The sequence below is a fragment of the Pseudorca crassidens genome, chromosome 16 (genome assembly GCF_039906515.1).
Source record: "Pseudorca crassidens isolate mPseCra1 chromosome 16, mPseCra1.hap1, whole genome shotgun sequence".
NCBI classification, from domain to species: domain Eukaryota; kingdom Metazoa; phylum Chordata; class Mammalia; order Artiodactyla; family Delphinidae; genus Pseudorca; species Pseudorca crassidens.
This window is the reverse complement of record NC_090311.1, coordinates 38078542-38095117: the sequence shown is the minus strand read 5'-3', so window position 1 is coordinate 38095117 and position 16576 is coordinate 38078542. Positions and strand designations below refer to the sequence as shown.

The 16576-nt window shown below is 37.8% G+C and overlaps 1 protein-coding gene across 2 annotated transcripts in view; it reads right to left on the bottom strand.

Annotated features, from left to right (window-relative positions):
- Nucleotides 1–8422: 8422 nt before the first annotated feature.
- ATAD1 (ATPase family AAA domain containing 1) overlaps nt 8423–16576 on the bottom strand; it is a 55953-nt gene continuing 47799 nt past the window's right edge. Inside the window, exons 9-10 of one of the 2 annotated variants that reach the window (XM_067710112.1) lie at nt 11903–12036; nt 8423–10120 (exon numbers count right to left, since the gene is read on the bottom strand). In XM_067710112.1, the coding sequence (XP_067566213.1) occupies nt 10000–10120; nt 11903–12036 (255 nt within the window). In that variant the 3' untranslated portion in view covers nt 8423–9999. Of the gene's footprint in view, nt 10121–10749; nt 11739–11902; nt 12037–16576 lie in introns of those variants that run through there. The other variant, XM_067710113.1, reaches the window with a different exon arrangement.

Genomic DNA, 16576 nt, shown 5'->3' with positions numbered 1-16576 from the left:
GGCTGAGTCTTTTCTGCATCTCGTATCAAGTGTGCATTGACATCTGTTGGTTGAAGCCCTTGTGACTTTGTATAACTGGAGAGAAACAGCAGCTCTCTTTCAGACCATAATCAAGAGGCTGTTTACCCTTGTTCCTGTCATCTTTTAAACTGTGCTCTCCATGTGAATGACACGTGGTTTCAGCCAAGCACTACAGTTCCTCAGGGACCTCACCCCAGGATTTCAGTGCACTGGGATCTGACAAACTTTAAAAATTTTTCCTAACTTATTGTTCCCTTTTCTTCAAAGTGCCTCCATAGAGTTTCACCAGCAGGGTTAGAAGCAGTTGTGCTTCTTCCACACCTCCACTCACCTCAGCAGTTGCTACTGGTGTATGCAGAAAGGATACCTGTTTCCACCCACACTTTCAGTGGCCTTCAGACAGGCCTGCAGCTTTGGGGCTTTTTCCCTCCTTCAGTCCCTGCCTCTCTTCTGTCCTGAAGGCTTCATGCAAGGTTTTGTTCCTGTCCTCACTCCAAACAAAACTGGTGTGACAGCCAGCTCAAAGGTGCCACTTGTTACCGCTTCCTCTTTCTCCCCAGATCCTTACTTGCTGGCACCTGGACAAAGTAGAGCAGGGAATGTGTAAGTAGATAAAGATGTAAGTGGTGCTGAGGGAGTGCAGGGCAGTGTGAAGGGCATATGTAAATCATTCATTCAGATAACGGTGGACTTACAAATCTATCAGCATTTATATCAGGCCACAAGATTCCTTTCCAATCCATCTTCCCTGCAAGAAGAAACAAATCTTAGTGATTTGAGAACAGCAAGTTCATCTTTGTTTTTTCCTCATCTTCCTCCTATTAACCTGACTTTTAGGTCTAGCATGGATCTTGAATATACTTTCCTGATGGGTAAGTAATCAGGAAATTAGATGAGCACCAGAGCAATCAACAATGTGTAAAGGTTTGAGAGAACACAGTGCAGCTTTTGCCTTTGAGATTTTGAATGATACAGGTTTCTATTATTTATGTCTATCCCACTACCAATAATGCACAAATTATCAAGAATTAACTATATAGATATTTAAAGAATAACCACTGATTTTTTTCTTCTCCCTAGCATTCATTTAATTCTTTGGTCAATATTAGCTATTATTGGGCCACTCATCATACATATTCACCAAATGATTAAAGTGATGTATACAAGCAATTCACTAATACTCCAAGGGTGCCTATTGTTTTTGCTTATATTGTAATTCTATTGAAATTATTACCGAAAATAAATGGATCAATGACGAGCTTGGACATTTTAGTCTGATAAAAACCTAGACAAAATAAAATACTTTTTTACGGGGCTAGGAAAGAGTGATGACGCAAAGAACTCTTGACAAACTGAGAAACAAGCCTTTCGTAGGTAAGTCTTGTAGTTCTTCAATGGCTTATCTTTAGTAACAGAAGTAACCTCCCCTACCCACCAAGCCATTAGCTTTTCCGTAGATTTCCTCATTTGGATTAACTGCAGGAAAGACCAGTCTCAATCAGTAAGAAATCTAAATTATAGAATGTTTTAAAAAGTAATACAGTTTTATTACCTTCAAATACATAAGCGACAAACAGAGGGGCACAGCTTTTTAAATGTCATAACATGTAATTGTTGGCAGCAATAATACATACTTTATTTTGGTAAAGTTCTTAAATAGGGTTGGCTTGTTTCAGAAACTCAGACCTGCTCTGCACCTATTTTACTAAAATGTTTGTGAAAGCTCTTACTGTAATGTATTAAACACACTTATGGGTAAAGAAAAATCTTGATTATATTTATTGCATAAGCCTGTTTTCCATAAATAGTTCAAAGGTAAACTTCAGCTCAGCACAGGTTTAAAAAATAATGGCCTACTTCCATGTAAACAACTCCAATATTGATCTGGTCTTTTAAACTAGTTAAAAGACTGGCGTCTATAAATGTATTCACCAAGAAGAACCTCCGTTTATGGAAGAAATTAATTCCATCAACCACTAAGGAGGTTGTACCCCAATCCTATCTTCAAATTATAAAAAAAATTATATAAAGTAGCAGATCTTTGGACATTCAAAGTAAACCAACGAAAAAGCTTACAGCTTCAAAAGAGCCCAAGAAACACATTTAATAATCAAAAACACCACGTACCTGGAAGTGTCTATGACTTTACCTAATGGCATGTTTCATAACTTATGCCTATTAAAACAAGTCCAGGGACTTCCCTGGGGGCACAGTGATTAAGAATCTGCCTGCCAATGCAGGGGACATGGGTTCAACCCCTGGTCTGGGAAGATCCCACATGCCACGAAGCAACTAAGCCTGTGTGCCACAACTACTGAGCCTGCGCTCTAGAGCCCATGTGATGCAACTATTAAGCCCACGTGCCGCAACTACTGAATCCCATGCTCTGCAACTACTGAGCCCCTGTGCTGCAACCACTGAAGCCCGCGTGCCTAGAGGCCATACTCCACAAGAGAAGCCTCCACATTGAGAAGGCTGCGCACCGCAACGAAGAGTAGCCTCCACTCGCCGCAACTAGAGAAAGCCTGTGCGCAGCAATGAAGACCCAATGCAGTTAAAAAAAAAAAAAAAAAAAAGGCTCCATTCTTGAAGACTCCAATTTAAAGAAAACAAAAACAAGTCCATTTACCAAGGCTGACACCCATCAGTAGCTAAGAAAGTCACCCAGTTTAGAAGTCCTGATGATCAGGTCAGTATTGCTAAGGCCCCAAAATGTCTATCAACACGGCCACTGTTGCATCAGTGTGCTGTTTAGTGAAAACTGGGATGGGAACTTAAAGCACGTCTATTTCAGCATTTCCATTATTGCACAGATAAGGAAATGGAAGCCCAAAAATGTGAGATGACGACTCTAAGGACGTGATGACCTGCAGACATGTTCACTTGCTAGTTTCCAAGGCATTTTCATGTTTCTTAAAACAATAACAGAAGGTACACATTATGATTTCTATTTACAGATAAGGGAACAGATGCCCACGAAAGTAAAGAGATTTTGCCCAAGGCTACACTGTGCATGCGCTCTCTAGCGCACTCTCTAACATAGAGTTCCACAACTGGGACTGAAACTTATAAAGCTGAAAATGAACTTTACGTGACTTATAATAAATCCCTGCACAATTTCTTCTGCTAGAACGTAGAAGGATGCAAAAGACTTTCACTTCCATATAGTAACAAGAAAAGGCCAGACAAAATAAAAATAATATTTTTCCGGGAGACAAGCAAAGAACAGTAGATGCAAGGACTTTTTCATTAACTGACTTCCAGGCAGAAATAAGCCCTTCTGAAATGAGCAGAGAGCCTTGGTACTTTTTTTTATACCAGGGTAGACTCCTGAGAATGGATACAGTGTGTGGAAGAGCAGGCCTCCCTTGAACGGAGAGACTTTGCAGGCATGTGGAGAATTCAGCCAACACTCAGACAATAGTGATTGAAATCTGGAAACACATTTAAAAACAAACTGCTAGGCTCGACAAGTCCTCTTCCCTGGATTTTTCAGAGAAAATGGCAGAAGAGGGGCTCAAAGTCTTGTGCATTCTCATGGTGACTGGATGCCAGAACCCTGTCAGAACTGAATATAGAGAAGAACCACAAACATCTGAACCTGCACCCAAACCCCTCCCAGCTCAAATACTGCCAAGATCAAAAGGCAACTGCCTGAGAGGGTAGGGGTTGGGCTAAGCCTGGTCTACTCAATCTTGTTAAAGCTACAGCCCAGACTCAGCCTAACTCTTCTCTAAGAGAAATGGCAATGATCAGCCCTTCACGCTAACTGCCTATCAGAGGAATGGGCTTGTACTTTCTGGAAATAAAACAAAAACCCATGTTATACTTCAGTCTCCACTGTTCTGTTTTACACCTACTATCTGTAACAACATAAATTACAAGTTAAAAAGTGATCACCTGGCTGCAGAGTTGGGCATGCCAAGTAGCAATCCATCATCAAGTAGTAAAGCTTACGGGATTGGACCAAACATTCCCTAAAGGCCTGTCCACACAAACTGTAATGTACATTGCTCATATGTCCAGCATGCCCACCGGAGTCATAATACTGCCCTTGGCAGTACTAGCCTCGTGTGACCAGCTGGTCATTTACCACTTTCTTGTCTAGCCAAATTCTCCACAATACTCAATTTTCTTTGGATGAAACCCCACTCTCCTTTTGCAGTTGACCAGTAAATCCAGATACGCTTGGCCCTTGAACAACGGAGGGGTTAGGGGTGCCGACTCTCTTCACAGTCAAAAATCCCCGAATAACTTATAGTTGGCCCTCCGTATCCACAGTTCCCTGTATCCGTGGTTCTGAACCTGCAGATTCAACCAACCACAGACTGTGTAGTACCGTGGTATTTACTACTGAAAAAAGTCTGAGGGTAAGTGGACCAATGCAGTTCAAACCTGTGTCATTCAAGGGTCAAGTGTACTTTTGCTCTCAAACCATTTAAGCCAAAGGAGTTCCCGAAGGGTCATTCTCTCAAAGCTCCAGAACCGCCAGGAGGTGATTTTTGACCTGGCTTTGCACACTTCCAGGATTTTGAATCTTGAATGGGGCAATTTAAACATCTGGAGTTCATTTAATCCAGTAGAGGAATGAAAGCAAGATTCTTAAGCAATTCCTGTTAAAAAAACTTCTGGAGCTTTCAGAGTTCCTAACCTGAGTCCAGTTCTTCAGCTGCCCTCTGATCTTAAGAGCTCCTCATATCCTTCAAATAAATCCTTTATTGCTTAGGTCAGCTAGAGTTGATTGCCTGCGATGGAACCCTAACTGGTACTCTTCACAAGGCTATGACTGTGGCCCGGGAGACAATGCTCATCTCCCTCAGACATGTCTGCAAAGGACTTTATTTACTGGATGATATATTACCATTCCCTGTTTGAGTATCTTGGTCATTCTTAGAATTTCTGGAAGCTATGTATCTTCAAGACAGTGAGGCATACTCCACTGTGTTCTATTCTCAGCTCCAAATCTTGCATGTCGGTAATTATTTCAATGTTTGGCTCTAGTTTTAAAACTGAGCTGTCATGATTCACAAACCTGTGTCCTTGATGCATTCCACAGCAGCACTAACATTCACGGAAACTGTATCTCAAAGCAAACAAGCTTTTATCTAAAATTGTTCTCAAGCAGATTTATAACAGTAAATATTAGCCAATCACAAAAATATACTCCCAGTTCAGTGTTTTGGTAATGAGACCCTTATGCGGTGTTAGTATTAACAGTGTAAAATTCACACCAGTGTTAACGAAGGAGGTTTTATTTTTACTCACATGCTAAATGGTTTTTTTTAGGTTTGATCTCATTTGCTTTTGGCATCTGTGCTATGCAGGCATACCTTGGAGATATTGTGGGTTTGGTTCCAGACCACTGCAATAAAGCAAATCTCTCAGTAGAGCAAGTCACACCAATTTTTTGGTTTCCCAGTACACATAGAAGTTATGTTTACACTGTAGTGTAGTCTATTGAGTATACAACAGCATTATGTCTAAAAAAACAATGTACATACCTTAAAAAATACTTTGTTGCTAAAAATGGTAACCATCATCTGACAATGCAGGGTTGCCACAAACCTTCAATTTGTTTAAAAAAAAAAAAAAGCACTATTTGTGAAGCACAATAAAACAATGTGTATACCCTTACATCTTTTCCTCAATACAATTTCATGAACATGATGACCTGGACAGTTTGCGGTACGCGGACCTCTCACTGTTGAGGCCTCTCCCATTGCGGAGCACAGGCTCCAGACGCGCAGGCTCAGCGGCCATGGCTCACGGGCCTAGCCGCTCCGCGGCATGTGGGATCTTCCCGGACCAGGGCACGAACCCGTGTCCCCTGCATCAGCAGGCAGACTCTCAACCACTGCGCCACCAGGGAAGCCCTAGAGCTGTAACTTTTGACAACATGGATGGACTGAGAGATTGTCATATTAAGTGAAGTCAGACAGAGAAAGACAAATATATCACTTCTTTGTAGAATCTAAAAAACAAATGATACAAATGAACTTATTTACGAAACAGAAACACGTACAGACAGAGAAAACAAACTTACAGTTACCAAAGGGGAAAGGGTGGGGGGAGGGATAAATCAGGAGTTTGAGATTAACATATACACACTATATATAAAATAGATAAACAAGAACCTACTGTAATGGAATATTACACAGCCATAAAAAGAAACGAAATTGAGTTATTTGTAGTGAGGTGGATGGACCTAGAGTCTGTCATACAGAGTGAAATAAGTCAGAAAGAGAAAAATAAATACCGTACGCTAACACATATATATGGAATCTAAAAAACAAATTAAAAAAAGGTTATGAAGAACCTAGGGGCAGGACAGGAATAAAGACACAGATGTAGAGAATGGACTTGAGGACACAGGGAGGGGGAAGGGTAAGATGGGACAAAGTGAGAGAGTGCATGGACTTATACACTACCAAATGTAAGATAGATAGCTAATGGGAAGCAGCCGCATAGCACAGGGAGATCAGCTCGGTGTTTTGTGACCACCTAGAGGGGTGGGATAGGGAGGGTGGGAGGGAGACGCAAGAGGGAGGAGATATGGGGATATATGTATATGTATAGCTGATTCACTTTGTTATAAAGCAGAAACTGACACACCACTGTAAAGCAATTACACTCCAATAAAGATGTTAAAAAAAAAGAACCTACTGTATAGCACAGGGAACTATATTCAAAATCTTATAATAACCTATAATGGAAAAGAATCTGAAAAAGATTTTATATACATATAAAATACATAAATATATAAAAAAGATTTATATATATTTATATATACACACACATATCTGAGTCACTTTGCTGTTCACCTGAAACTAACAGAACATTGCAAATCAACTATACTTCAATTAAAAAAAGAGAGAGAGAGAGCGCGAGCTGTAACTTCTGAGACGATTAGGGAACTCTATCTTTGATAACTAAATTTATAACAATTTCAGTAATGAAGGCTCTCTAAATATTCTGTCAGCTCTAAATGGAATGATTCTATGGCTTTATTTGAGGCTTCCAGTTGGTGCTGGGATTTTAGCCATGCAGGATATATGCTTAGCATATCAGAATTCTATTCAATATTCTGACCTTAAGAGAAGCTAAAAAGAGAATTATAAAATATACATCATCGAATTCATTTCCTTTTTCCAGAAGAAGCTGTAACCTCTGTCCACAAATAAAACAATTCTAGTTTAAAAAAGAAAAATTCCTACCAACGGAATTCCTACCATTTTTATTCAGGTACACTCAAAGCTTGAGACATCCTCGACTCCAAACCTTCAAGTTATAGCTACTAAGTAATATTAGATTATTGTGGTCATACAGAATATTTAGATTACTCCAATCCAGCTATTGATAACATGGTGAGTTCTGCATCACCCTGCAGATGCAGGGTTGAATGAGAAAGGAGATAAATGGAAAGGGGATACTGAATTGATTCAAATATTGAGTTTCTAAACTCTATTTTAAAAAGGCCAAGGAATAGTTTGAAACACATCAGACTTACCAGATGTCTTCCAACAATGAGGCTTTTAGAGAAACATCACAGGTGATCATTTCATCTCAATCCCTAGAGTAGAGATCTAGGGATCATGGAAATAGTTTAAGCATGGAGAATACTTAAAAATTGAGCCTGGTCAAACAGATGTGTACAACAGTGTGTAAAAGCGATAAAATAATGTGATAGCAAACATCTGAACAGTACTATGGAAGGCACTATGCTACGTGCCTTACATACATCATCTCATTACACACCCTATAAGATGAGTGCCACTGTCACTCCATTTTATAAATGAGGAACTGAGTCTCATTAAGTTACGTGTCTAGTCCACGTATACACAGTTAATTAATAGGGAGCCTGGATTTAAACTCAGGCAGTCTAACTCTAGATCCAGTACTTTTAACTGTTAGCCAAAATGAAATACCTTAGAACCTAGAATCCAATGCATGCCAAAAGCTTACATCAAACATGTCTACAGCAAAGGATATATAACACTAAATGTTCCTTAAAATCATAAAGTTTCCTCAATTACTTTAAGATATTAAGATGCCTAGATGAGTCATGTGTTGTTGGCTTTCGTTTATTTCTCTAACTTCATTTGATGATTCAAACTATGATAAATTTAACTACTACTACTGGATATTCTGAATTTAAAAGAAGATAAAAAGAAAGGACATGAAGAGAGATATGTCACTCCTATTTTTGATCAGTATTACCATCAGATTAAAATTAAATGACTACTGAAGTTCATGCTAAAACAAAATAATGGTTATATACTAGAATGTATGCTATAAAAGTTACACAGCAAATGAAAACAGTCCAAGGGCAAGTTTTATAAACCAAAACAACCCCAGAAAATTTTACATAACTGAAGAAGACAAAGGAGTAAGTAGAGAAAACTCAATTAAGAGGGACCTCTTTATTACATATTTATAAAATAATAGTATAATATAGTTATTAAAAATGGAGATGAAATATTTTATTTTTGGTATCTTATGTTTTGCATTCAATTTTTCAATCATCTTCACAATTTTTCAAAACTTGAACCTCTACCCCACCCACCATTCAAAGAACAAATGAAGAACAAACTATCCAATGGGTTCTAGTGAGAGACTTAATAGCAAAGAAATTAATCCAGTAGCTCATGAATTAAGATTGAGAATTTTCAAAGAAATACAATAAAAACAAAAATTCAGGAGGTACCTCAAGATCATATTGTGCCATTTTCCTCATGCTGTGTGTTTAAGTGCCTATAACAGAATTCTGGTTAATGAAATTTTGGACAAAAAAAGTGTCATATTTTGTGCACACAGCATCAAATGACTACAGATACAATATGGGGATTCTGCTGTGCATATCTGTACTAAGTAGGGCATAATTTATAATGTGCGAAGAAAAAAAATTTAAATTACAAAATGGGTATTTTTAGCACATTTAGTAACAGCTAGTTGTTTTAAACTATCATTTCATTTTTGATGACCAAATTATATGTGACCATAATTAAAGAACATATAATTTTAAAATACTACTAATAAACCATGGTTACAACAGAACTGTTACATTAAATGAAGAAAGGAAAGTCACATACATGTACTGAATGGCACTGAGGTTTTTCAAAGCCATTCTTTTGAAAGGCTTTCAGTCCACCTTCACATGTATCAGTTAAAAAAATGTCTCTACTCAGTGTGCTTGCAGAAGGAGATGAAGTCAGTTCTGATCACCCAAGTGGCTGACAAGCACTCAGTGCTGATCACTGAGCAAGTCTTTTGTCTCACTACCCTGACAACCATAACTGAGCCACATCTAAGTCTCTGATGCGGCAACTCCAACTATTCAACTGCACAGAAACACCTCAGAAACACAAAAAAACACAAACAACAACTGAAACAAGTGACAACTAGAAATGGCTGAATCACTGTACCTTTTAGACACAACCATTAACCTTAGTTTTGTGATATGCTATTTGGTACTTTTTGATTCAGTAGTTGGAGTAAAAAAAAGTTTCTGTATTCAAACCTATTTACAGAATGTCAATATAAAATGTGTGAATATATACATTTAATATACACACATGCACGCACGCACGCGTGCACACACACACACACACACACACTCACATATCTAGAAACCAGCACTTAGCCATGTCCCCAATTCTCACTAATGACTCAGTAAATCATTTGTTACTTTAAGACCAGCTTAGATGCTATAAGGCTGCAACATATGGCTAAAGAGGTCAAACACAAGCACCCACACTCAGGCTAATTAAATTGTTCCTCCTCATGATTTTCCACAAGTAGTAATACCATTTATATAACAACTATATCTCAATAACTTAGAATTCAGAGTATAAAACCAGTGTCATGAACATATAACTCCCTCACTGTTTAAAGAACACTCCTCCTTCTGTTCTATTTCCACTAATGGTAAGAGGGCACACCAAACTGGATCACATTGAACTGTACAAATTATCTTTACTCTCAATCTAAACAAACGTGAGTTAAAACATTCTGAAATGCTGCATCCTTTGATTTCTTCATCTTTTCAATTGCCCGATGCAGGTCCTGTTGTTGCACAGGTCGAATTTCATCTTCATCATGGCTAAAATGCAAAAAAAAAACCCACCAAATATTCAAATAATTTTAGAATACATCTCCCTAAAATATTTTACCAAGACTAAAAAATGAAGTCTCTTACCCATCCAAGACCCCAAAGACAACCACAATTTACAGCTTCACGTGAATTCTTCCAAGGAATTAATCTATGCATATAAATGTCTTAAGAGATTTTTAAAAAGCACTTACCAGCAAGAGGTAGGAAGCTAAAATAGCTGGCTATAAACATTATAGCTTGGTAACTAAAATCAAATACTTCACACTAAGAATATAAAGGTGTGAAAGTTGATCTGAATGGATTATAATTCTAATCAAGGATTCAAAAGCTTTCCCATTAAAACTGGAATTAAAAAGTAGCAGTCTTATCATGCATGTGTTTAGCTTTTGATAAACAAAATAAAATTCATTCCTACTAAGAAAGACCAACTACTCTAAGTCCTCCCCACTTCAATAAGGAGAAAAATATGATCCAATATATAATGTCTCCTTTGTAACTTATAGACACTCAGGAAAAATAATTCAGGGAAAAAGTTATGATAACCTAAGTCCATTACCCAGACTTTTTGCATTGAAATATAACATTTTCAGGGTTTTAAGGACAGCAGAAAAACAGAATTTTCATTAAAATAATTTATTTAAGTAAAATTTATTCATAGGGTTTTTTTTTCTCCTCTTAACATATACAAGAATAAAAATCTTCAGAAGATAGATTCTTGGCTACAGAGGTCAAAAGTATTCCCAATTTTAGTGCTAGAGTAGCTGGATTAATCTGGCAACAAATAAATGGAGTGACCCTCTCCACGAAGGGGCCCAAGGGTACACTAAAGATAGGCCCAGAACCAGTGCAGGCACAGCTCCAGGTTAACAGGGTAGCTTTCATGCAAACCTTTCTATACCAAGAGAAACCTTTTTTGGCAAAGCTTGCTAGGCAATACAATGTAATTAAACACATAAGTAAGACAGGCAAATCCAGATCACTTGGAATGAAAGCCTCAGGAGACGAAGAAGGGAGACTAAGAAACAATGGGGCAATTCTGTACAGGTACAGAATTCATTCGACACAATCCCCCAAAGTACACTGGTCTGCTAAGAGTCACGTTAGAAGGTTGGTATTTTGAACAGGGGCTTAGAAATGCAGGGTTATACTGGTTCAGGGCAAGTGGCCTTATGGGAAACACAGGATTTTGTTCATCAGAGCTGCATTATTCCATATTCCAGTTCACTAATACAACTGGTACAAGACTGGTTTCTCAAGCTCAAGATACTTTGAAACTGCTTTCAAGTTTGCTGTAGTGACAAATGACTTCTTTTTTAGTAAATACATTATTAACAAGTTGAAGTCTAGTCCACAGCAACGTCCCCATAAATGTGAAATTTCTGGAAGCAAGGCACTCATTTCCATAATGTAGAAATTTAAAATACAAAAGCAATCCAGGGACACCAGAGCAGCTGTTTTCCTGGTAGAGATGGGTAAGCTTAAGTTTGTCAGCTTTCTGTAACCCAGCTCATGGATTTCCAGTAGAAATTCAGCTTTTACTTCTTGCTCTTCATTTCAGATGCTTCCCAAAACCACCCTCCCTTGCAAATTCATTTCCAGAATTCTCCTTCAGAAAAAAGGCAATAAATAACGTTAGGGGAATTTTAAATTCCAATTTACCTTTTTATTCCATAAGCAGAGTTGGTATTATAAAGCAAAATAAAAGGAACTATCCCAAAAGCTCTAAAAGGGTTTGACAAATATTAAGAGATCAACTCTAAATACACATACCTTTCTTCTGATGTAGAATTAACATATTCCCTGACACAGAGGAGGGCAGCATCTCGACACATCTCCTTTAGGTCACTTCCTGAAAACCCATCAGTTTCCTGGGCAACTTCCAGCAGGTCCACATGCCTATCCACCTTAAACAAATATAAAATATGCTTTAAAAAAATGTAAAATATACTGCAAAAGATATATCCAAACACTCTTAGAATTAAAGAAAGTTAAGCATATTGGAACAGCATGGGAGGAGAATCAATAGATAGTATTTTCAGTCTCTAGAAGTTTTCTTTTTTTAACCATAAAAGCTTAAAATTTGAAATCTAATTTTCAGTAATTGTCATTATGACCAAAACATAAATAAGTCTTACTAGATATATCACAGAGTGATGGGGAAGAATAGGCATTCGAATATTGCTGGATTGACTTTGGTGCCTCTTAGGAAGGTCCCACTTTGACACTTCTTTATAATATAGTCAACATACTTGGCAAATAGCCTGGATCATTAAGTCCTGAGACCTGATTTTTGTAATATTATGATATTACAAAAATCATATTCTACTAAAATATTCTAACCCTCATTTTAACTGTACTGCTTTGATATTCTACTACCTCAACACTAATTCAGCACCTATGGTTTTGCTCCCCAACCTAAGCTTATACAGTCAAGCCAATTAAGTGATCCTCCTGGGTACATACAGACTTGGGATAGTTAAAAGCTGATATGTAGCTTAAGAAGAGAAAATGAGAAAGAAAGAAATTAATTATAGTAACTACCATGTATTAAATGATTCTTATATATCATTTGCTGTATTAAGTACTTTTCATGGAGTATTCTCATTTAATCCTGACAGGGAAGTATTCTCATTTTCGTTTACAGAAAATAGTAAAACCTGCAGAAGTTAAATAAGTTGCCCAAGGTCACACCATTGCCAGAGCCAGGGTTTGAACACAATGCAGTAAAGATCCAGCTGTATTTTTTCCCCCATATAGCTAACCGTTTGTCTTAACATTTATTTTCCCCAAGTTGACTGGAAATACCATCTTCATTTGTTACTAAATTCCCATTTGTCTTTATGGAAGACCCCGGTGTAACTCTACACAAGGACAAGAGACTTGGAGGTAAGACAACATGGGATCTACTGTTAACTCTGCAACTGTGACCTCACATGACAGTGTTCTCAGTCCTAAATGTGGAGATTAAATAAAGAGAAATCACATATTCTTTGATAAAAAGAAAACTGCACCCAGAAGGTAGGTGTGGAACAGGCAAGGAAAATGGTAAACTACATACAGATAAATCTAAGCTTTAATATATAAAAACAGTAATAATAATCATTTAATTTGGGGTAAAGAACTAAGTAGCACTAAAAGAGAATGTGTAACTTCCAAATGACTAGAGGAAGAGGGAAAAAGGAATGAAGAACACAAGAGCAACACTAAAGAACGAAGGACGGGTGGGGAGGTAGGGGAACTGGAGGGGGAAAGGGGAAGGTGTGGGCAGGGGGTGGGTGGGGGGAGTCCAGGGAGGGAAAAAAAAGCATAATACATGGAAAGCACTAAAATAAAAAAGAACAAATGCAAATTTATCAGTAATCACCACAAACACAAACAGAAATCATTACATAATGATAAAAAATAATTCACCAGAAAAATATAACAAATGGACAAACCCACAACAATACTGGGAGATTTGTAACAACAATACTGGGGATATAAGACGATAAGTTCCTAGGGCTAGTTATAGTTAGAATCTGTGATCTAATGTACAAACATAAAAGCTGACCAACTGATTACAGGCATTCTGTATAATCTGGTATCAGTCCTTTGTTGGTTATAGGGTTGCAAATGTTTTCCCTGTGACGTGTTCTTGCACTTTGTTCACTGTATCTTGTCATACTTCAAGAAGCCTTAAGTCTGATTACAGTCAGACTTTTCTATTCTCTTTGTAAACTTTTTTGTGTGCCTCAGAAACTCACTTTCTCTATAGTTTGTAACAGTGAAAGAGAAAAAATAACCTACACTTGTACCTGTATTATGTATCTATCCACACACATTTATGGAACTGATACACACAACGAACTTCAGGATAGTGCTGAGAGTTCTCCACAGCAGGATACCAATGATGGTGTGGGGTGAGGGAGCGGGGGAGGGGTCGACATGAAGCAAAATATATTAAGATCAGGCTTCCCTGGTGGCGCAGTGGTTGAGAGTCCGCCTGCTGATGCAGGGGACACGGGTTCGTGCCCCGGTCCGGGAAGATCCCACATGCCGCAGAGCGGCTGGGCCCATGAGCCATGGCCGCTGAGCCTGCGTGTCCGGAGCCTGTGCTCCGCAATGGGAGAGGCCACAACAGTGAGAGGCCCGCGTACCACAAAATATATATATATATATATATTAAGATCACCTTTTAAATCCAGGTGCTAGATTTAAAGTTATTTGTGTTATTTGTGTTATTTGTGTGTATGTCTAAAATAAAAGACCTTCCAAATTATTCTCCGAGATGTTAAAAATTAGTCCTCCTCCCTCAAAAAATCAACGCCTCCACCCTATCCTTTGCCTTCTCCTTTGTTGGGCCACACTATGTTCTAATCACTCACAAATCTTGTGCATGACAGGGTGATAAAGTCACAAAGATGAACAAAACAAGTATAAGAAAAGAATAAACAGAAAATTCCAGTCATTGGGGGAGAAAGATTAGTAAACAGAGATAGCATTCCATAATGGTTAAGAGAAAGGCTCCATCACTACTTTGCTATGTAAACCTGGGTAACTCATTATATAACTTCTCTGGATTTCAGTATCCAGAGACGTGTAAAAGAGTATTAATATGTACTGCTTAGATGAATTGAGGATTAAATAAAACGATGTGTATCTTACCACAATGCTTGGCATACAGCAAGCACTCTTAAAGCAGCCCTTTTTATTTTAAGATAATGGCTCTAGATAAACCGTGAAGTAAGGAGAATTATTTTTATTAGGCAAGTATGAAGGCAATTCCCAAGTTAAAAAAAGGTTTTGAGTACTGGGAGCAAAATAGGAATAAATTAATGAACGTCCAAAATAGCTTGAAAGAATAGCACTTATTTGTGTGCGGTTATTCACTATATCTGCCATTGACTGTACACTGCATGATAATCAAAGCATTTTACATATATTATTTAATTTAAATTCTCAAACCGACTCTATGAGATTGTTGGCATTATCTCCGATTTCCAAGTGAGAAAATGAGGCACAGAGATGCTAACAATATTTGCTCAAGGTCACACAGTAGGAAATGGTCAAGCCAGAATGGGATCCTCAGGTCTGTCTCCTAAACCCATGCTTGTTAACTATTCCCGCTGTTATAGACAATATATAAACTCAGGTTAGTCTGTATAGGGAACAAAAACTATCCTTACTGCAGTGTCAGACATGATACTTGTATTAGATATAAATGTTATTAGTTCTAATTCTTTCATACTTAAAACGTTAAGCCCAAACCAGTATACTATCTTTTTTAAATGAGTGGGTTTTGTTAAGGATCTATCAATGAAGAATTGTGAAAGACTGAAAAACAGTATCATTTCAAAAGCTTCATTCTTTTTTTTTTTTTTTTTTTTTTTTTGCGGTATGTGGGCCTCTCACTGCTGTGGCCTCTCCCGTTGCGGAGCACAGGCCCCGGATGCGCAGGCTCAGTGGCCATGGCTCACGGGCCCAGCCGCTCCGCGGCATGTGGGATCTTCCCGGACCGGGGCACAAACTCGTGTCCCCTGCATCGGCAGGCGGACCCTCAACCACTGCGCCACCAGGGAAGCCCAAAAGCTTCATTCTTTTCTTCAGAGAAGAAAAAACTCAAAATATAAAAGTCTAGCCATCTGTTTGCATCAAAAACTCTAATTCTGCTCAGGAATGTATACGTATGATAATGCTCATCTTATTAAATAAATGTGTGCTACTGATTTGAGGCATCTTTTAACAAAATTACATTCATTTCTTTCATATTCCATTGAAGTAACAATATGCCTCCAGCATATAAATACCAGCTAGTAGGAAATGAGACATTTCCATGTCAGCAATTATCCAGAGAGCACTCATATTCTGCATCATAAAACTGATTAGACACTAATTCTTTGTACTTTCATAAATAAGAAACAGAATGCTAAAAATTGTCTGTACTAATGACAAATGTAATTCTAAAAGAATTTCCAAAGATACTACTGTTAAAAAAAGCAGAACACTAAAATCAAAGTTTAAATTAGGCATAATGCGTAGTGTCTTAAATTTAAATGCTAAAATTTAATGGCCTGTGTAAAGGATGGCTATCATACGAGACAAAGAGCTTACATCTCATAATTTACATTCATCATCTATATATCAATGACCTATATCACCTATATTTACACTAGACCACATATATGGGGTTCAAAAATGTTAACTTCCAGCCACACTTCATTAAAAATTTTTTTAAATAACTGTATTAGTTACACTGAAGTCTCCACAAAATTGTTCACAACTACCTTGTAATGCCTGTTAAACTTCTAGCCACATCATAGCCATTCTAATTCAGAAGATCTTGTGAACTCATTTAATCCCCTTTGTTTTCTTCTCTGTTCATCAATGCCAATCCTTATCAAAGGTTGACCAATGGAGCCTGTTTTATCTAAACAGTACTACAACTACACAATGTCTTCTTGAAAG